Source organism: Chiroxiphia lanceolata, chromosome 2 (assembly GCF_009829145.1).
Source record: "Chiroxiphia lanceolata isolate bChiLan1 chromosome 2, bChiLan1.pri, whole genome shotgun sequence".
In the NCBI taxonomy this organism is placed as follows: Eukaryota; Metazoa; Chordata; class Aves; order Passeriformes; family Pipridae; genus Chiroxiphia; species Chiroxiphia lanceolata.
In genome coordinates, this window is record NC_045638.1 from 19,907,174 (window position 1) to 19,929,268 (window position 22,095).

The following is a 22,095-nucleotide window of genomic DNA, read 5'->3' on the forward strand; positions in this document are numbered from 1 at the left end:
TGGCACACTTCTGCACTTTGCTTCCTTATAGCTTTCCCTCTATATAAAAACTGTTCCTACCCTATAAACTGCACAACTCCAGTGTAGAGTTCTTGCCTCTCATAGTCTGCCTGAGTGCACTATTTATGTCCCTTTGAAGGAAACTCAACTTTGTCTTGACAGGCACTATAGAGCCAGTGAGTAACCCCAGACACCAACTGCTTCCTGTATCCAAAGACACAGCTCAATGCTCACACGTTTAGTTATTTTATAACCTGTTCCCTTGGATGACAGTCCTGGAAGTGCCACCTCCAAACCCTGAGCAGTGCCTCACTCTCTGCATACCTCTGTTCCTCATGCAGCAGCAGTGGCACTACCAAAATGGCATCACAAGAAATGTCACAGAGATACCATTTTGCAGATTAGGTGAGGTCCTTAAAAACCACAGTGGATGGCTTCTTAATCACAACTGAGTCTTGCCTCAGCCTGGTAAGTACAAGTTTGTGGAGAAATATGTTACTAGTTTTTTTATTATTCTTTTAAGTACACATATAGTTCAGATTGCTTGGTTTGAATGCAATTGTCAGGAGAAAATTTAATGATAAAACAGTTCTATGATGTGCTACACTTGCAGGTCTCCAGACAGTAGGAATATTCAGAGTTGGAAGCTCAAAAAAGAGAGTACGACAGGTGAGTGGATATGGATATGGTTTTCCTTCCAGCTACGATACAAACAAATCTGATCCCATTTGTTGTGATTTCCTCCCTATCCATCACCTGGTGAAATTCAGGGTTTCTGGATCAGTGACTTGTTTTTTTGATGGCTCATAACAGGCCATTTCCAGTATCTTTTACATCTGGTGAAATCCTTGTCAGGTTCTCTGCAGGTTAACAGTCTGTTATGTTTTGCTCTGCGAAAGTATCACAGGGTTGGAGATCCAAACAGACCACAGTGATGAAATTTTCCAAAGGTTACACTGTAGGGGAAAAAAAAAAAAACTTGGCTGTTCGTTTCATCTCGGAAACAGCTGAAGCTCCCAAAGTAAACTCAAATTGTAAATCTTTTTTTGAAAACTCACGGTATGAGAAAACATGCAAGTACAGAACAATCTCTTTGACCCTCAGATTGCTGCTCCTAAATGTCACCTCTCTTTTACCCCTGCTAAACTTGAAGGTCAGAGCAGGTCCTTCCAAGTCTTAATTTCAGCCAAATGATGAAAAATCAAAGGTGGTGTACAATTAGGTTTCAGAGACAAAGTCAGAAGTGGGTGTTACCTCACCCCTAGATATTGCATTGTTATTTCCAGAAGTTGGGAATACACGTTGAGTTAGAGCAGTAAAAAATAGTGATTAATGTTTGTGTGATGCTTAAGGAGGGGATAAAAAGTTACAGAAAAATACCCCTCCCAGGAAGTATAAGACAAAAAGCATCAAACAGAAAAAAAAGCAAAAGAAAGCTTGACTCCATCTGATCCCAGAAGTACTTTGTTGCAAAAACAGTGTAATGTTTTGTCACTATGTCAAGTTACCTTGAGTATCTAAACTGAATTGATTTTGGCTGGTAGGACAGTATAGCCTGCTGATTTGTAGCTTATTCTCTGGCAGTTTCTGTTGTTGAGTGGCTGGTGTAACACCAAGCTAAAAACATTCGTGATCTGCAGAGGCAGCTGTTAGGTCAACACTGAACTAGATAAAGTATTGAAGTTGCCTTGCAAGCTTTAATGTCAAAACATATATTATCATTTAGGGGTGAGTACAATTGCATCATACCTCTGGAAGCAGAAAGCTTCTATCATTTACTTGTGAACTAAGCTTTACTTTGAACATCAGTGACTTTCACCAATTTTTCTTGTGGTTTTCAAAAGGTGAGGAAATAAAAAGATTTGGGTATCTATGTGTTCTATTACACTGACTAATTTATTGAACTACATAAACTGATATATTTCATTAAACAACAAGGAAGCATCAGCTTGGCCCTTGCAGTTACAATAATAAATGCTGTCAACATGAACACATGGGAAAGTCTGGATTCAATTAAAATTCCACTCATTTTCTGAACCATGGAAAGCCAAACCCAGGACTCAGATTTTGGTGTGCTTTTGCAGCTGTTCATTAGTTTTCCTTGTCTAGAAAGTAAGCATATTTTTGTTTTCCTTCCTTTCCCAGTTAGAAAATGTAATGTTTCCACTGTAGTTTGTTGCAATAAATACATAAGGAAGAGAAAATCTAGAACAAGTGCACCTATTACAAACCTCCTCCTTCACGTTCAGTGAGGTGTAGAACAAAGATTCCTGAGCTCGTGTTGGCTCAAGGTGGTAGGTCTGGTGCATTGGGGTGCCAGGTACCATGTTGTGCCCAGAAATGATACAGATGCTTGAGCAGAGTGATCTTGCCAAGGTTAGGGTGGGCAGCCCTCGATGCTGGGCCTGGTGACTTGGTGGTAGCTTCAACCCTGAGGTTGCAGAGTGACATGGCTGGAGCTCTGCTCTCCCATCCCCTCTCCCAGCATGGATGTCCTCATCTCTCATATCATAAGCTCCAGTGGATGCTGTAGTTCAACATAAGTATCTTCAGACAAAAGTATTCCCTCTGAGTGGAGTCTGAGAGACCGAAAGTTTAAACTTAAAAATACACACTTTTAACAGCCGTGGTACCTGGGCCGGAAATGTGACTATGTCTCACCAAAACTTATATTGTGCTGCGTAGGACATCTCTATAGGCCTCATTAGATATCAGAAATGCCATATTCAAGGCTGTAACAGCAGTTTATGATTTAGACAGCTATTTGAGAAGTCTGAATTCCTGATGCAGTGCTAATCTGTTTCCTCAGCTGCTTTTGGGCAGTAGATGCAGAAGCAATCTTCTGGATTGAGGTAATTCATGGTACTCCATGGAGATGTTCTGCATTTGCCACCAGTCTGGAGAGTAGAATCGAGCCAGGAATGAAGTCCTCAAGTTGGCACTGAAAAATCTTTGACCACAAATCAGCAGGGGGAAGCATAATACTAGATAAAGAACATATTCTGGTCTTAGTAGCATAATTATTCATTATTAGTAATGACTGATACGAATAATGTTAAAAGTAATCCTAATAAATTAGAATGGAGGCTGTGGTTTTCAGACAATACCTTTCACAGCCATTATGAAAGACAATTTCAACTGAAAACACAGGATTTTCATGCTGTACACACTCAAGATAGGTTTGCACGTGGTCAGGATTTGCCACAAATTATCACAGACACATAGTTTGCTTGTGACTTAGCTTCTTTCCTCTTTTTGGTACGTCTGTGATATTCCTGGTAAAGAAATCTGATATGTCAAATTTCCTTTTTTAGTAAGGTTTAGCTGTAATTACTCTCCGAGAAGATAGATTGTGATACCTCATAATGTTAGCAAACGTATGAATTTTCTCTAGGAAATAGTTTTAAAACATCTTGACTCTTTTCAAAATGAAAAGAGAGTAAAAGGTGGAGCTATCAACCTGAGGAAAGCATTCTGCTCTTGGTGCTGGGAAATCTCTCCAGAAGGGCAGGCTTTTATCTCTTCATAAGGTATCTTGGATGTGGGAGAGGAATTTCTTCTGCCTTTTGGAAGCATGATGCCTTTGAATTATACAGAATTTGTCTGAGGCCTGTAGCTGGAAAAAAAGTAGCAATACCTTGTAATGTTAACTCCGTAATGATGATCACTTAGTGAATATAACTAAATTAAAAGGCAGAACAAGGTATATGTGGACAAGTGCCATGCTGTTTGAGTAAACCTGTCTGCTTGCTGCTATCCTTACATAGAGTCTTAAATCACAAGAGAAATGTGAGTTTGGTGGATATTAACATTATCTTATTATTAGTGTTTTTGTACAAAATTGTAAATGTTATGAAATGCAATTTTAGTCTTTCTGATTCTAGGGATAATGTAGTAAGGTGGTATAAGAAAGCCTTTCTTTCAATTTTCCTTATTCTCCCTGGTTTCTGCCTTTGATATGAATCTTGCATTTCTGCAAAAATTATACTTGGGCACATTTTTCATGTAAGAGTGTTGTATATTAGCTGGAAAGAAAAAACTACATTTTATTACAATCTAGTACAAACCTTAAGTCATGTATCATGAAATAAACAACAATTAGACATGAATTATATCTTTGACCTTACCAAAAACTAGTCATGCCCAAGCTCAGAAGTGAAAATTAGTAAATCTACTTCTTAAAAGATTTTCTATGTTGGGATGTATTAATTGGAACAGTAAGTGACTGTGGTTTTCTGTCATGTTCTTTTCCAGTTACGCGAAGAGTTTGACCGAGGCATAGATGTTGTATTAGATGAAGAGCACAGCATTCATGATGTTGCTGCTTTGTTAAAGGAATTTCTGCGTGACATGCCTGACCCGCTTCTCACCAGAGAACTTTATACGCCTTTCATCAATACTCTCTGTGAGCTCTGCAGCATCTTTATTTACCAATTTTGAAAAACTAACCTGATCGAATTCTTTTATCTCTACTAATCATTTTCTTTTATTCTGTGCATTTAAGGCTTTAGCCTTGATTTGCTCCAAATATTTGTATAATGTATTATAAACAATATAGTATATTCTAATATACTATATATAATATACTATACTATAGTGTATGTTATATATATAATATTGTATATAATATAAATAATATAGTATATCCTTTAGTTTAAATTTACTGAGGTTTTTCCTTTGCGTTCATACTGTGTAAGTGTAATCCAGAAAACTAGAACAGCAACTATTTCACTCATTACACATATTTTTGCATTTGTATATAGGATGCGATTCATGTTGTCTGTTAAAATCTGACCCTGTCATTGGTTCAGCAGTACCTGATCACAGACTCCAGTTTGAATCCCAGTATCTTAAAATTTTTAGAGCTGTTCACTGACCAAAATTCCATCCTAGCTTAAAATATTCAAGTTTCTTCATAGTTAATGGTCCTCAAAGGCATCATATTAAGTACGATGTGTTGCCTGAGTGCAGACTCTCACAAATTTAGGAAAAAGTAAAGTTGGACCCTTCAAGCTTCAGCTGCTGCCTGGTTTGTGTTCTTCAGAATCTTTCTAGCTCCCATGTGTGAGATCCTGCCTCTGTCTCGTCTTACTGGCTACCATTGCACTTTAGGTGGTTTGAATGATGGTGTTTGCAGAATATCCTTTATATCTCTACTTGCTTTTCCAATCTCCCAGGACCTCTGTAAGATGCAAAATTGTAAGAAAACTGATTAAAAATGGCTATACAGAAACCCAACTGGGATGCTTGCCAGCTACTGTATATACCAGTAGGTATACTTAAATGAATGGAGTAAATAGAAAAGTAAGCAGAATTTTGGAGTCCAGTTGCAGCAATGGAGTGTGCAACATGGATTTTGCTCTCTTATAGAATGAGAAAAGTTCCTATGAATTTGTGAGTGAAATGTTGATCAACCAAGGCAAAAATCTCATAATAGTAGTTGTTGCACTTTTGATATTTCCTTCAAGTTTTCTCTTTTTCTTCTGACGTTGTAAGGGAAATGATCCTTAAACAAAGCTATTCTTATGCCTTCCCTTGGGCTGGGAACAGTCTATTTGTTCTTCTTTTAGGTTAGTTGGAGTGATTTTCTTAGAATATATTTTTTCCCCTCTTAGTATTAGAGCCAGATGAGCAGCTAAGCACCTTACAGCTTCTCATTTATCTTCTACCTCCTTGTAACTGCGATACCCTACACCGGCTGCTGCAGTTCCTCTCCACAGTGGCTGGCCATGCAGAAGACACCAGAGACAAAGATGGCCAAGAGGTAAGTCCTGGTCACTTGTATCCTTTGACTTTGCTCAACTGATGGTCTGAAAAGAGATCTTTAAAGCCTTGAAACATTCACAGTAGTGGCATACCCCTGAAAGATGGGAGACATTTAATCTACTTGCCTACACTTTTGCCATTTGGTTGTTTACTATGTTCTTAAGGCTGTGAAAGTTTAATTTTTGTATGACTTAATCAGTAAAGCATCTACGACTTCCTTTGGTTGCTTCACAGCGTAACCAACCTTGTTCTTAATGTTATCCATCTAGCCTTGTTTTATCCTATTATGTTCTATGGAAAAAGTACTCAGAAGAGGTCAGGCATGCAAGAATATGCTTTTTCATTTTCTTTTTGTTCTATGTTGTTACTTTTTTATATGACCTTTGGACACAGCAGTTCACTTCTTAGTTCCTTTAGCTTCCTTGTGTGCACTGGGTAGTGAAAAATAAAAAAACAAAGGACAGGAACTCCAGCTGTATCCTTTCAACTGAGAGACCTCATCACTAGTTGGAGTCAGGGTGTTCATCTTTACCTGTTTTCCTTCTGGCCTCCTTACTGTTGCAGTCTGGACCAAATTCAGTGGAGAGGTTGGTGTGCACTAACCCCACAGATACAAGAATACCTATAGCAGTGGGGCTGAGCTGCACTTCAGAGCTTTGCACGTCTGCATCTGTGCCCGTTCACACTAGAGAAGACCTGAAAATCCAGGCTTCCCATTTCTACCAGGAAAAGACTTGGACTAGTAGACCACTCTGCAAAAGGTGGTAACTGTGTTAACTTTGAATGGATGGATACAGTCTGTCACTGCTTAACAGAACTGAACTGGTTTATCTGTGGGATGGACTTCTCTGTCCTCTGAACTGCAGCTGAACCTACTTCTGAGGTTACTTCTAAGACTCTTCTGAAACTCCTAGAGAATTTTGTCTTCCAGATGGAAAACCCTACTGATTTCATCAAATTTGGACACCTTTTGCAGTTGTCTGGTTTTAACAATTGGCACTTTGAGACTAAGTTTTTCCTAATTTCTGCCTCAAGTCCTAACTTCCAGTGTGCTGCATGTGACTTCTAGGCCTATTTCACTTTTAAATTCACTTTAAATAGTATTATTTTTGTTCTTAGCAAGGAGTTGGTAAAAAACTACACCACTATGATGGAAAGCACTTAGAAAGAGCAGCTTGTAACAGTTTTACTGTACTTGAAAACATGTATAAGCCAGCTAAGGTCATGGTCCCCTTGGTCCTGCAAAAAGTTCTTTGTTGGTTCAGGAATGTACCCAAGAGGATCTTATTGCAGGGCTAGGAGATCCTGCTTAAGAGAGTTGAGTTGGCCCAACAGTTGTATTAAAGGCATTTTCATTCCACTTAACAGTACATCAGCTCTGCCACAGGTATTTTGGCAAGGCAAATTTATGTAAGCTCTCTTGACAGTATTGTAAGCATCAGGGATATTATGTGCAACTGGATACCTTTTATAGATAATACAGTATTCTGCTCACAGTTATTTAAGCCATTTATGAATAATTAAAAAATTAAGTGAATAAAGGCATACAGGGCAAGAGAAAGTATTTTATCAGACTGTTTGCTATCACTGGAAGGAAAACAGCCAAGCTTTGGCACACAGGACCTCTTCATGATTTCTTTCAAAAGCCCTTCTCTCACAAAGATGAAGATGGATGACTAACTATTAAAATTACTCATTCAGTTCATTTCAGTGGATATGTTTACAACATTTTTAAGGGATGCCCTGAGGCTGCCCCTAAGAAAAGACTCACTATTTGTACAAACAGCCTGCACATGCAGATCCAGGCACAGCCAGAGGCTGCCCTTGGCACACTGGAGGCACCACATGCCTCTGCATCCTTGGTGACTTGAAACTCAGACAGAGTTTAAAAAGCAGGTCACCCGAAAAACAGCTGGGTGCATGGTGGTGTGCAAATAAGGGAGTGTGCTGTTCTCACAGTCATGCTGGGATGAGTCTCTGAACAAAGAGCCAGCATGTTTGCTATGACTGCCCATCCACCTACTTAGTGCAGATGTCTCTCCAACATTACACAGTGGTCTCACCAGTAAAAGGAAAAACTCTTTTTTACCGTCAGCTCTGTGCTGTCTAGTTGAGCTCTGTAAAAGATAAACCAGGTATAGTCAGTGCACAGTTGTAAGTTTAACTGGAGTATTCAGTAAATGACCAGCTACAAAAAAAGTTTAAAAATACTACTTTGAGAAAATCCATTTTGTATCACTCATTCCTTGGAATTCCATTACTGCCTCTTTTTGGTGCCTCTTCATGTCCTTTTGTAAAATTGTTAGTTCAAGTGTAATTGAAACAAATGAAAAATAACTCTCATGAATTTTTTTTTTTTTTTATAATCCTGCAAGAAGTACTGGTGCAATGGCCAAAATTCACTTACAGTCTTAACTGTTGACATTTTCTTCTGCATTCCAAGAGTAGCAACCAAGGGGAGACAGAGAGAAGAAGAACATGACCCCAACTTTTTGCTCTGTTGAAAGAATAGAAGGGAAAAAAAGTAGTGTAATTACAAATATAACAATGAAATTTTTGATATAACAATGTATGACATATTTTTCAGATCATTCTTGTCTAGTGTAGTATGTATTCCTAGCCTTCTACTTCCTCAAAATTCAGGTTACTATTGCTTCTTTGAGCACAGATCTACAAAAGCAGGAAGAAAGGTAAAAATACAACAAACCAAAAAATTCACCCAACAAGTAAACATGTCATGTTCTAGCAAACAAGCAAAAATGCAGGCAAATACTAGTAAAAATAACGTGCCTGTTCCTTAGTTATCTAAAGTGTTTAAACATGGAAGAGTATCACTGTACAGGTTTCAAATTGTGAGTGCTATTTGAGAAAGCTAGGAGTTTTCAGTATTTGGTCCTAAGAGACGATAACATGTTGGGATGGTGAAGTAGGAGGGAGATTTCTCTGAGTTCAGAAGTATGCCACTGTTGAGCTTCCAGGGAACTAAGGGCAGGAAGTACTTCCACCTTCTACTCCTCCAATTAATTTAAAAATATATCCTGAATACCCACAGTACTTGTTGCAGAGATGTTCAAACAAGGTGTTTCAAGATTTCTAAAAATTGTTCATTTTTTACTTGACTTAGTGCTAGGTTTTGGTTTTGATGAACAAAACATCTGTGAAAATAAGGAGAGAGTGTGTGTGTTTTTGTGTGGGTGTGTAGGGGTTTGAATGTGTGTAGATATGTGTATATACATGTCTGTATACATGTGAGACTCCACCTCATCTATATTCTGTTTTCTAGATTACTGGGAACAAAATGACATCACTTAACCTGGCTACCATCTTTGGCCCTAACTTGTTGCACAAGCAGAAATCTACAGACAAAGAATTCTCGGTTCAGAGCTCAGCTCGAGCTGAAGAGAGTACTGCTATTATAGCTGTCGTACAAAAGATGATTGAAAACTATGAAGCCCTTTTCATGGTAGGTGGATATTTTTTCATATTACTCCTATACATTTTTAAGATAAGAGAGAGAATACCTGGTTGGTCTTAATGTAGAGGAGATGAAATAAACTGTAGAAACTGCATTACATTAGGATCTATTAGTATCGGTTAAAAAAAAAGTAGTCTTCTATCAAGGAGAATGATTTGCAGTAAGTAAAAGTATTAAAAATGTGTACTTAAACCTTGCCTGGAATGATTTCTGTGTAATTAAGGGTATATTTCTTAGAAGATTTCTGTCTGTGGAAATGATGGGGTTGGCTATTCAGCTGTATACTAAACAATGCATGGACAAGACTGAAAATGACCTTTCACATCTCAGCTTTGGAAGTCAGGAAGCCAGTTTTTCTGCAGGGATTAAGAGATCCTTGGTTAATTCAAGAAACAGAGACTTATTTTGTTGCATGGATGAAGTGGAAGGACAAAGCTTTCTCATTTTTCAGTTGGATGAGAGGAGTAAAACATAAATCTGTGTAGTTCCTGAGTTCCCTTCTGTTCTCTTGCTGAAGCAAGGAAGTTCTTCATAAGAAGGCTGATGGCCTTGGATTTGGACATGTTGTTTACTTAAGATGCAGCTTAGTTAAATCACATTCCTAATGCCTAGCAGTTACCTAGACAGTTAATTCTGTGGCTTTACCTTGTGCTCTTTTTGTGTACAAAATTATAGGCCACTTCAGTATGACTTGTGCCTGAGAGGGCCCTGCTCTGGGGTAGCAAAGGCCAGTCAGACCTGTGTGCACTATCCTATCTTCATTTTAATAAACATACACATCCTAACACAACCAGTAGTCTTGAAAAAGTGGAAATAGCTTTGGTTGTTATGTCCTGAAACTAAGCAGCACTGTATGTTACACTGAGGAGATAAGTTCCCAAAGCAGAAAGAAGAACACTCTGAAAACCTTCTTTAGTGCTTCAGCAAAACTGAGTGCTGGAGACCTTGTTGGAAGAAGATGGAGAAGCCTGAACTGTGGGCTGATGGCCATGTAGTACTGTAAGGGGAAGGTGTCTATCAGATTTCAACAGGAAGCCCTGCCTATCAATCTTAGCCTCAGATGAACTTCTTTGTGATTTTCTTTGCATATATTTTAATTCTTGTATCATTGAGACACAATCTTTTTTTTTTTTCTTTTTTAATGCTTTTCACAGTTTAGGGAAATGTTAGGTGCTATTTTTCCTTCAACATCAGGAAAAGAAAGTGATAGAACTGCACTCATGGATGAAGGTCTGCTGGCCCAGAGTGGAGATGACCCTATAAAGTTTAAAATAATACTTGAATAAGAATACTTGCAATACTTGAAGATTTCTTACTACTTCTCTTCAAGAACTTCTTGCAGCACAGACACATCTCAGTGCATAATACTTAGGCAAACATTCCAGCTTTCACTCTGGAAAGGGTGGGGCTAAGGTTAGACTAACCTACATATGGGCTCTTTTAATTCTGACAGATTTTTTCCTCTATCTCTTCAGCACTTGCACTTTCATCTGAAGGTTAAATGAAGTGTGGGAAAAAAGTTTTCTTTTGTTTTCCAGAACAACTTTTACTGTTTATACTTGACATTTATGCTACTAAAAAAAGAAAAACATCTGGACTGAAGCATTCAACTACAGCTGTAACATAGTGTATTTCTACTAAGGTGCTTTTGTGTTTGGTTTTCTTTTTTTCTTTTTTTTTTTTCTTCCTTCTGTTGTTGTTATATATGGGGAGGTTATAAAACTGTGATTGGCTTCAGCATTGAAACTGGAACTACATTTGTGAACCAAAACCTAGGAAACCAGGATGTGTTGGGGTACCCAGACCACAATATCAGAATGATTCTGACATATTAGTGGTCAGGGAGGTTCTGTTTGTCAGAACAACTCATGACACTGAGCACTGTTTTTACTAAGCAACTATCAGTAACATCAATATGGAATAAGAAATGTGGATTTCTTATAGAAGATGGAATCTAACCTTTCTTCAGATGTCAGTGATGATAAGATCTTTCATATCCAATTCTTACCCATTTCAGTGAAACTTAGGGATACATTAAAATGTTTTATGGAAATGTATAAAGGACTGTTCTTTGCCAGTCCCTGAACTATGTCCAGCAGCTCAATGCAAGGAGGCACAACTCAACCACCCTTCATCTTTTTGGCTTTGACTCAGCATGGAGGATAGAGAACAGCAGCTTGGTCATGCGTTTTCATCTCCTAGCACCCAAACCCAGCCCTGCTGCAAAGAAGCACTACATAGTGTATGAAATTTCTTATTTTTACTGTTAGGGGCTACTGTGGCCTCCCCACTGCAGAGAAAGGCACACACTGCCTTTCTGTACCACATCAGTAGCAGGGGACAGCACAAAGGAGGCACTTCAAGGGTCTCTCCACCTTTTGTGTCTCAACAGCTATGACTCTTATAATAGCACCCAGCACCAAACATCAGAATATCTACTGTACTGGAGTCCTGACAACTGCAGAGCCCTCTGATACATCCTTGTATGTTCTCAATAGCTGTTATTTCAGCAGTGCCTTGGCTTCCCTTCTGTCCCAAATTTCAGGTTCTCATCCATCTATTCAGACACAACTGCCAGTTAAACAATTAATTCAGTAATAGTTATTGTGACATCTTCCTGAGATACCAGTATTGTTCTCTATAACTGTAAATTTATAATTACATGCATATCATGTCTACACTTACCAAATTACTTAACTAAACTGAAGAAAATTGCTGCACAGGAGCAATAAAACCCAGTAGAAAGCTAGCAAAGAGACCATCAGTACAAATCCAGTTGAAGATTCATTCATTAATGTGTCCTCATTCATTCAGATGGAAGCCCTATAACTCAACAGAACTGTTAAGTTTGGGTTTCTGTTGGAACTGAAATTCTAGCTGGAACTTTTTCAGAATCATTTCGATGGAATGAAAGATTGATTTTTTTTTTTAATAATGGAAAACATTTTTATTTTACTGACAAAGTCTTCTCAGTAGATTCTTGCAAGTTACTTGATATAAAACCGAATAGTAAGTTTCAGACAGAAAGATGTGGATTCTGTTTTACCCTTAAACTTTATCTGGAGTTTATTCTACAGTATAGAAGGGCTGTCTAAATGAAGAAGTTACAGCACACTAGGTTTCCAAAAACATATTCCTATAAAGATAAAATAATTTATTTAAAGATTAGTATATCAGGGACTATCAGTAAGATATTTTTCCGGCTTAGAGACTGAATACAAATTTTAAAAAATAAGTGTGTGGTTACACAAGTGTCTCATAGAGATTGTGGATCAATTTGAATTAAATTATGCATATCTTCATTTGTTTTCTAATTATTTCCTTATTTAAAGAAATAGGCCTTTTCTGTAACTTGACTCCCTAAATACCTCCCAAACTGAGGTATTCCTCTGGGCAATCTGTTAGTAATTCCTATTTCCCAGGAAATGTCAGGGGGTGACTTGAAGGTCAAGATATCCAGGCCCTGACAAGTTGCATCCAAAAACAGTTGATGACCTCTTGCTGGAATTGTCTTGTCTCCAGTTCTGTCATGAGTGAACCTGAGCTCTTAGTTCAAGTTTTTTGGATGGTTTCATCTGTTTCATTGTTTCGAAGTTCGAGTTGAATGTTCCACTGTGATGTAGACATACTCACCTAAGGATTGATAAGACTCCTGAAAAGTGCAGCTGGAAGCATAAAGTTTACTTGTGCAGATTTTGGGGTGCCATTTCTGCTACGTACCCAGGAGACGTTGCTGTATCCTGCATCTGCTGAAACTATCAAGGATTTTGAAGGTTCACCTCCATTCAAAGTGCAAAGAGAAGGTTAACAAATCAGAAGGCCAGACTCCAAAGAAGGTGACATAAATTCCAGCTGAGCCTCTTGCTCAGAGTGGCTGGAGATCTAGCAGGACCCACTTGTAAGCCTGAGTTATGGGCAGGTGAACTCTGTAATTATTCAAGGTCTTATTGAGCATAAGCAGGAATTTAAATGCTTCTAAGATCTCAGGATTTGACCATATGGATACCTGAACATTAAATATTTATAAGGCTTCATTTAGAGAAATGCTGACCTTTGGCAGCCCTCATTGAAATGAAGCAACTGAAGATCTTCATAGATAGAACAATTACCATGAAATTTCCGTAAGAGAAGGACATAAATAAGTCAAATGCCACGGAATATATGAAGAAACATTCTCCTTCTGTTGTAATTACATTTCACATTGTTTCTAGAAGAAGAGAAGTACAGTTCCTTGGAATGGAGATTTGTAAATGTCTGTCCACAGATCTTTCAATAGGGATGTAAGGTGAGGACCTTAAACTGAAGCTTTTGAGATTGTGATACATGAGTAATCCCACTGTTATTACCAGGTATAAAAGCCAACTGGATACCAACTGTTTATTCAACAGTAATCAGCATTTAACATTGTGCAAAGTGATCCTTAGTCCTACTTTATCTTTTGTTACATGACATTTCTCTTTTAAGAGGAGGCCTCTGAATATTTTATGTACTCTCTGTAAACATATTGTGCTTGTTCTTTTAGATTAAGCATAGTACCAAAATTACTGGTGAAAGGATATTAATCTCCAGCTGAGTATTTTTTGATGTCTTCATAGGTTTCCCCTGATCTACAGAATGAAGTGCTTATCAGCTTATTAGAGACTGACCCAGATGTTGTGGACTATTTGTTGAGGAGGAAAGCTTCCCAGTCATCGTGAGTAATCTGTTTTTTCATCATCCCTGTTTCTGCTGGGAATTTCTATCTCCCACTGGAAGTGTTCAAAAGGTTCCAGTTTTCCACAGCTCTTCTGCACTGTCTACAGTGGTGTAGAACTACTCTCCCCATTACACAGACTCTGCCAAAGAAATTATAACTCTTGTACAGTGTTTTCTAAAGACAAAACTGGTTTCCCAGTTCTGAGGAAAGATTGTGTTCTTCTGCAGAGAACAGTGACATGTACATAAGACTATTCAGTGCACTATTACTGACAGGATGTATTTTAGTGATCTGCTGGTTTATGTCTTGGGTTTGTTGTAGTCTTCAGTAACAGGAGGCGTTATTCCACTATCCTTGAAACACACTCTGGAGTGCCTTAACACCATCCCGGTGAGCCGCTTGACCAGTTTGTTGTTCTTTTCCTATCGTATACACATAGGACATTGTAAACAAATCAACTGCCACAACAGCACGTTTATGGAGACTCTTTGGATATTATTTAATTGTATGCTTTGTGAAAGATCTGAAGAGAAAAACCCCACACCGATCACTCTTGCAGTTATGATATATGTAATATTTTGACTTTGTGTATGGTGTATATATGCCTGCACCCTTGTGCCTTAATGCTATGAGTTTGTACATTCATTTTAACAGGATTCCTGGCTTCCTCATGGGACCACACAGTCATTGTCTTTATTCTACTGAATACCAATATGTCAGACCCAAGAATCACAAAATTTGCCAGACTTGCTGTAAGGGTTTTTTTAAGAGGTTTCCTAGGCTCTAAACTCTCTAGGACAGATTGGACTTTGTCTTCCTGTATTTGTGGAAAGTGCCTAGTGCATTGAGAATATAATTAAATTGAATTTTTACAGTCAGTTAGCGATAATTTTTTTTCTCTCCCTCTGAACATTGTATAGTTGGAGGTAATATAATAGTGTGCCTGGCTTTAAAGGAAGAGGTATGCAAGAAATAGTTAAGTTTTAAACACCTGGGGGAAAAGCTTTCTTCAGTTATAAAATTTGGAAATAAAAATATATGCGGAATGTATTGTGTTGTAAAGGATTTTATTAGTTTGCTAACTTAACCACATGAACAGATAACATAGAGTAGGAAATTATCACAGGTATCTGATTTGGGGTAATTTTCTTTATGTGAAATAATTTCAGCTAGTTTGTCTAACCGACAAGTACATGTGTGTATTTAGATCACAATAAGTACAAGATAGTTTACAAGTACATTAGCTGTCTTTTACACTTGTTTCACATTTGCCACGAGCCAGGACTACAATTAAGAGAGACTGCAAATCACATGATATAAGGTAAAGTCTGTAGAGACTTCTTTTTTTAAGCCCTCAGTTTGGAATGATCATATTATTTCTAACTCAAACTAATGCAAACCTTCATGCTGGATTTCAATGTCTATATAATAAAAAGACGTAAAATTGTGTCTCACGTGTGACTACACATATCAATTGAGCATAAATAGTCACAAATCATTGTGGATGTAACAGGTTACTGTTAGATCCTGTTTCCTTAATTGACCTTTCCTTGAGCTTCCTTACCTTTAGCCAGCATGCACAGTTACAGGAGAAAATGGATTTATTGTGGAAAGGTGGTCACAACTGACAAAAGGCATTTTGTAAGGAAAGGTTCTGAAGCCAAATAGGAACGTATAGCTGCATTAGTACTAATTTATTGTGTTTTCAGTAATGGGCAGATAAATATCACTGAGATAGGAAAAACTTACTATCTGTCATTTTTCTTCTACTCTGCTATCATGTAAGTGATTTATTTTTAATGTTAATGAGATATGTTTTCACTGTGATTGCAACTTCTTGGTTAAGATATTCCAGGCAATTAGAGGGAATGTTGCTTAAGTGTTGTTGCTAGGAGTGTGATGCTCTTAAGAGATGAATCTATTTCAGAGCATAATCTCAATTTTGGAGCTACATATTTGTTGCTTATTTTTCCAACAAGAAATGTGAGGCAGTAGACAACAAGGAGATGTTTGTCTTGATTTCATAAAAGTGAGACTTCAAAGTGCATCCTTACTGCTCTTGGTAATTGCTTGGTCACATACTCAAGATCCAAATGTGGATCTGTGGAACAGAAAAGTTTGCATATTCTTGAGACAGGCTTCATCAGAAGAGCTAGTTGGCTGCATATAGTAGAGTACAGAATGAGCTTCAAGACTTTAATGTCCCATTAATTGCTTTGACGGTCCTGCTTCTGCACTTGCCCTCACATTTCTGCTTTTACTGTCATTATAAATATTTTCTTGGCTCTGGTCTAACAGAGAAGGCACAATCTCTTTTCCTCCCCAGAGAGGACAAATCAGATATTTCTCATCTTTTAGTTCTCTTAAGAGCTGAGCATTGTGAATGGTGTGTCAGGGAATTTTTGAGAGTTGTTCATGGTAAAGCGCTAATTGCAAATGGCAGCAATTGTGAAGTGTGCTTTTGTGGATGACTCCCCAGTTTTTTGTATGTTGGCTTGATGACAATGGAATTTGGGGTTTACAGCTGTAAGATGAAGCATCTTTAAACTAACAAAAAATAAAATCTATTTCTTATGATTATTTATTGCTTATAATGGTTAGTAGTCCTTTTAGAGTAAATGAGTTTCAAAGTTACAGAATTTTTTTATGTTTTTGGAGTATGATGATGCGTTTTAATCCATCTTGACCTGTGGCACAAAGCTGAAGCCATAGGTCATACAGTATGTGTAAATGCAGTTTTCAAAGCTGCAGAGGCTCTGTGAATCCTGGAGTCCTCGACCCTGTTACAGTAGGAACCACATCATAATCCCATAGTAATCTGGTTTGTTGGTGGCACCTGTGTTGCTCAAATATGTGTGGAAATTACTGTGTGCTACCAAGCCATCACACTCCATATGATTTGTCTCTTGAAGGCATAATTGTTTTCCCACTCAGAAACTTTAAGGTATTGCAGAAAAGGGGTTCTACCAGAAACAGAAAGGGATTTCTGTTTTGATGACTTTGATGCTAATAGAAAAGTAGGAATATCCCCAGTAGAAGTAAGTATTACTATTAACATTTTACCAGTTTATCCATACAAGTAGACTCTGGTGACTAGCATAAATTCATAGAAGGATGCCTGTTGGTTTGGAATCTGAAATGGTATTTTTGAACTCATGTGGCATAGGTTGATTTTGCAGCTTTCAAACCTTTCCATTTGTACTTAACTACTTTTTAAATATTTTCCTTAACATAGTTCATAACCACTGGAAAATACTTTACATGGCTTCCCGTTTCTCACATTTGATTGCACAGAATCATCTATTTATTCTCTGTGGGGGCCATAATCTGCCCTTCTTCACAGACTGCATATAAACAAGTGGGTATCTTGCGAAGTTTACTTCCCAATTTAGTTTTTCCCTGGTGTGTGGGTAAAGAATCTCACTATCCAAGGGAAGAAGAATTTTGAATTTTAGTAAACATCTGTTTGCTAATGAACTCAAACAATAAAGCAAACAGATACAAAAGTTTTGTTTTAAGGAATTTGTGAGAATTTGTTCTTTGCAAAGATGCAAACTGAAGTCTTTTGCAAGTTGTGTTTTATTTTGTTCATGAAGAGCATAGCAAATGTATGACTTCAATTTCCAACTTTAAAGTACTCAGTCCATTTTGATGATTTTTTGTAGTAAGATTGACAGAATCCACAGGCACGTCCTTTGATTTTTAAAGCTATTTTTGAATTTGAAAGTTATTATATATATATATATATATATATAACAGCAGAAACTGTTAATCAGTTTAGAAACTTGAATGTTTGAATCTTTTGAAAGACTTGAAAGTTTCCATTCAGGTAAATTTTTAGCAGGAGCTCTGTCTTGAGAAGAGATAGCCTATAACAGATCATTCAAGGTAAGACATGAAATCAGTGTTTCACAAAGCTCAGATTTATGTTCCCACATTCTTTCATTTCCATTTCTGTTTCTCTTGTTCCTTGTGTTACCTTGCCATGGCTGAGTGGTGGTTTTCCTCTGTCTTTGCAGTACAGTTAGGTTTTGGTGCTGCAAAGATTTAGATGTGATAAGCCTTTTTGGTGTCACCAGTAATGTCACCAGTTAGTGCTAAGTATGTCTGTAAGTTGGCAGGGTGAGCTTTAGATGATATTCGGTCTAGAAAGCTGGAAAGACATTTGGTCATAGAAAACCTATAGATTCTAATATTTCTCCCCTTTTCTAAGAGGTCTTTCTAGTTCTTCTTGAATTCCCAAGACATAACTTAAATCTCATATCACTGTGCAAGGGTTTTTTAGAACTTAGGAGGGCAGATGAAAGAAGTAAGGGGCAAAAAAAGGGAAAAAAGGTTTGTAATAGAATTATACATGTTTAAAATACAATAATTCCTCAGTGTATGGCTGTTTATCGATTAATTTGTGTTGGACTCATCTTCAGAGGAGAAGTTGAGATGGGAGGTTACCTAATTGAGACTTTTTTCTTTTTTTTTTTAATTAAATTAATGACTCCTCAACATTAATGCACTGGGAAGCCTGGAACAGAGCTACTTAGCCAAATAGCAGTTCTATTTGTTTGAGTAAGCCCCAGTTAAAGTTCAGGATAGGATCAGTTCAGTGATGGTTTTCTCACTGAGAGTTAGTGAGAAGTAACCTTATTTAATTAATTCCCAACACTTTATGGTTTGTTTTATACTGAAAAAAAAATGAATATTGACTAACATAATAATCATGCTGTTGAGCGTATATATTTTATTTTTTGGGACATACAATGTGTAAATTGACCAGGTGAAAAAAAAAACAGCTTGAAAGTTAAGTTTTGTCATTATTTCTGTATTAATATTTAATGTTCTATGGCTAGCTGTGTGTTTTCTTTATTTCTGCAGTTTTATTTCATTTGTCTGGAAACGGGGTTATTGTTCCATAATGAGAAATGAGTTTTGGCTGCTCACACAGTTAAAGCTGCCTTTGGATTTGACTCTGAGAAGGGCTGAGCATTTTCAGACATTTACAAGAATGAGCCTCTGTTGTATCACATTTAATTAGAACAGATACTAACGAGAGGTCACACAGAGAAGTGTTTGACTCAAGAGAAGGAAAAGATGAGCATGTAAAAAACAAAGGTTCAGAGAAATTAAAAATGAGTAAGAGAAATATTAATTAGAGAATTAGGGAAAAATAGGGAAAAAAGTTATGTTTGTTTACAGAGTATTTCTCCATATTCTTTGTGATGTTCGGTGACTCACAGTGACTCACAGCTTGCCTCCTGTTCTGTGTAGTAAACTGTGACAGTTCAAGAAATCTCCCTCAATGTTCCCAACACATTTCGAAAATTAGTTGTCTCTCTGAGCCTTGGCTGTACTTTGTCAGGGGCTTTGTTTGCCTTTCTTTGTCCAAATTAAATGCAGTTGCTGATATAAAGGTGAAAAGGTAAAAGAAGTTGTAGAAGGTATCAGGAGAGCCAGTTGCTTGTTGCTGCAGTCGTAAGTACGGTAGATACATCTATTTGTCCTCTGTAGAATATTTACCTTCTGATATGTCTAGAAGAAAATCATTCTCATAGCATGAGAGGTGAGCTGAGTGCTTGATTTCACTGACTGTGCAAAACTTCACAATAGAAGAAATTATTTAAGCATATTGCTTAGCATCAAATTAATCTTCCCTATCGTGCCCTCAGCTTTAGTACTATAACAAACTAAATTGTCAAGGTAACATAAGGAATTGATTCACTGCTTAGTTTCCTGTGGTTTACTGTACAGCTGTGTGGGGTTTTTTTTGTTCTCGACAGCAACATCCTTTGAGTTTGAGTGGCCTCTGCTGGCCATTTCATGACAAAAGTTTTACTCATGGAAAATCCACCTCTGTAACTGCTTCTGAAGGGTTTTCATTTCAGCAGCTGTGACCATTCTCGTGTATTTGATTTTATCTGTATCATCATAGAATGGTTTGTGTTGGAAGGGATCTTAAAGATCATCTAATTCCAAACCCCGTGCCTTGGGCAGGGACACCTTTCGCTAGACCAGGTTGCTCAGAGCCCCATTCAACCTGGTCTTGATGTTAAACTGCACTTCTAGCTGTGAACATAAAGCATTTTTTATTAATAGTAGTTTGTTTATCAAAATTTATCAGGAGCCCTGAGATGATGCGGTCAGAAGGTTCCTACTCTGCAGGAGAAAGACATTCTTCCACAGACTCCAACAAAGCTTCAAGTGGCGATGTCTCCCCATATGACAACAACTCCCCGGTACTGTCTGAGCGCTCGCTGCTGGCGTCACAAGAAGAAGTTGCTCGCAGCCCAGATAAGCTGTACAAGGTACCTGAGCAGTACATGCTGGTTGGACACTTGCAGCCTAAGCCAAAGGAGAATTCTTCTGCATCACAGGCTGGAAAAGGTATAGTGCCTCCTGCTCATGTTCCTCCTCCTCAGTGACTGATGGGGATTTTTGAAGTAACTGAAAAGTGCTGGGTTTGGATTATCAGCTACCATGATTTGAGGAGCCATCACGTTAAATAACCTTACAAAAAAATGGCAGACCAACATCCTTTTTTTTGTGTTGAGCCCAAAGGGTTTGTGCTGAGTCCTCCCCATTAATTCAGCAAACTGTCAGGGATGCTCTTGGTATAGCACTTCTCAAAACTTGGAGCTATTTTTAGGAAAGTAGAACTATGTATGTCCTGCTTTTCAGCCTATCTGTGACAACATGGCAAAGTCTAGTCCTGATCTGTGGGACTGTAATGCCTGCAAGGTTATGGTCCAGACTGGAAAAATCTGAGACTTCAAGCTACAGATTTTTTCCAGCTGTAAAGATTTACCTCAACACCCTCTCACTGGAGACCATAGCCGAGCTGCACAGCTTTACATCTGCAGCCAATTACACACCAAGCAATACTAGTGCAGGGATACATAATTTCTGTAGCTACCTAGGGAGTGCATACCTGAATGATTTCTTTGGTAAAGAACTGGGGTTTAGTCTAATAGCTCACCAGCACTTCAAGATGCTTTTCCTATAAAAATATGTATTAAAAAAATTGTCATCCATGAAATTCATACTTAGTGAACCAAACTTAAAGAATTTTCAATGCTTAGGGATGCACGTAACTGTTTGGTGGTATTTTTGAAACGGTTTTATTTCAGAGGTACTGGTTAGGCACTTCCCTTGGGAATTAATGGGATTTACACTAATATCTCAATTATATGCTTTATAAATGCCAGTGGGCATTTATCTTTCATATTCAGCATCTAAATCTCTGAATAGGTTTAAACATTTGTTCAGATTTCTATTAAGCTATGAAAAGGAAATCACATGAAGTTTTATTTTATTAACCATCTTTTGCACTTTAATATCCATCACAACGGTAGTGGGCCATGACAAATTAGGGAATTCCTCTACTGACAAATGGAACCAGAAGAAGGCATGAAAATGCTTATAATCCAGCACAATGCCTGTTATGTGCACTTCATTAAATCTCTATTTTGTGGCTACACTTCCATGTAAGACCAGCAGCATCTTTGGGTTGATAGAGCATGCCTTACAGTGACTCCTGGGGCTGGGGCTGCCTGAGGGAACTTTGCCAGAAACTACCTTCTGTGGACCAAATCTTCCTGTTCCTGTGGCAAATTCTCTGGCTTCAATAAGTCAGAGGACTTAAGGACTCAGCCAACTCAGGTGCCCTCCCCACACAGAGCTCGCTGAATCCGTTGCAGGATCTGAGCCTGAAACAACAAATAGCTGTGAACAAATACGTAGAATACTCAGGGGTTGGAATGGACTTTCTCGGCCTGCCTTTATAGGAGAGGTGCTCCAGTCCTCTTATCAACTTACAGCCCTCCTTTGGACTTGCTCCAACTGTTCCATGTCGTTTTGCTGGGGACACCAGAACTGTATGAAGTACTCCAGGTGGGGTCTCACATTTGAGATGTTTGTGTTAGGTGCACAGTAAAGATGCTAACAGATGTTAATGACTCTGATAACATGTACAAGGTTTTACCATTCCAGTGGTATATTTCTAAATAACGTCTTTAAGAGGATTGATTCATCATCTTTCCCTTGCTTTTACTGCTGTTTAGATGTTTCTGAAGATCATTTTGATATCTGGGGCACTTGGCATTCAACGCTGAAAAGTGGCTGCAAAGATCCAGCAATGACAGGTCAGTTACTTCTCAAGTTTTAAGCC

At 37.9% G+C, this 22,095-nt stretch overlaps 1 protein-coding gene across 6 annotated transcripts in view; it reads left to right on the top strand.

Annotated features, from left to right (window-relative positions):
- The window catches only part of ARHGAP6 (Rho GTPase activating protein 6), a 322,836-nt gene that overhangs the window by 297,106 nt on the left and 3,635 nt on the right, over positions 1 to 22,095 (top strand). For all 6 annotated transcript variants that reach the window (XM_032679819.1, XM_032679817.1, XM_032679814.1 and 3 more), the window contains exons 6-12: positions 614 to 669; positions 4,255 to 4,405; positions 5,616 to 5,764; positions 9,050 to 9,229; positions 13,837 to 13,934; positions 20,050 to 20,312; positions 21,989 to 22,069. In XM_032679819.1, coding sequence (XP_032535710.1) covers positions 614 to 669; positions 4,255 to 4,405; positions 5,616 to 5,764; positions 9,050 to 9,229; positions 13,837 to 13,934; positions 20,050 to 20,312; positions 21,989 to 22,069 — 978 coding nt within the window. The remainder of the gene's footprint in view (positions 1 to 613; positions 670 to 4,254; positions 4,406 to 5,615; positions 5,765 to 9,049; positions 9,230 to 13,836; positions 13,935 to 20,049; positions 20,313 to 21,988; positions 22,070 to 22,095) is intronic.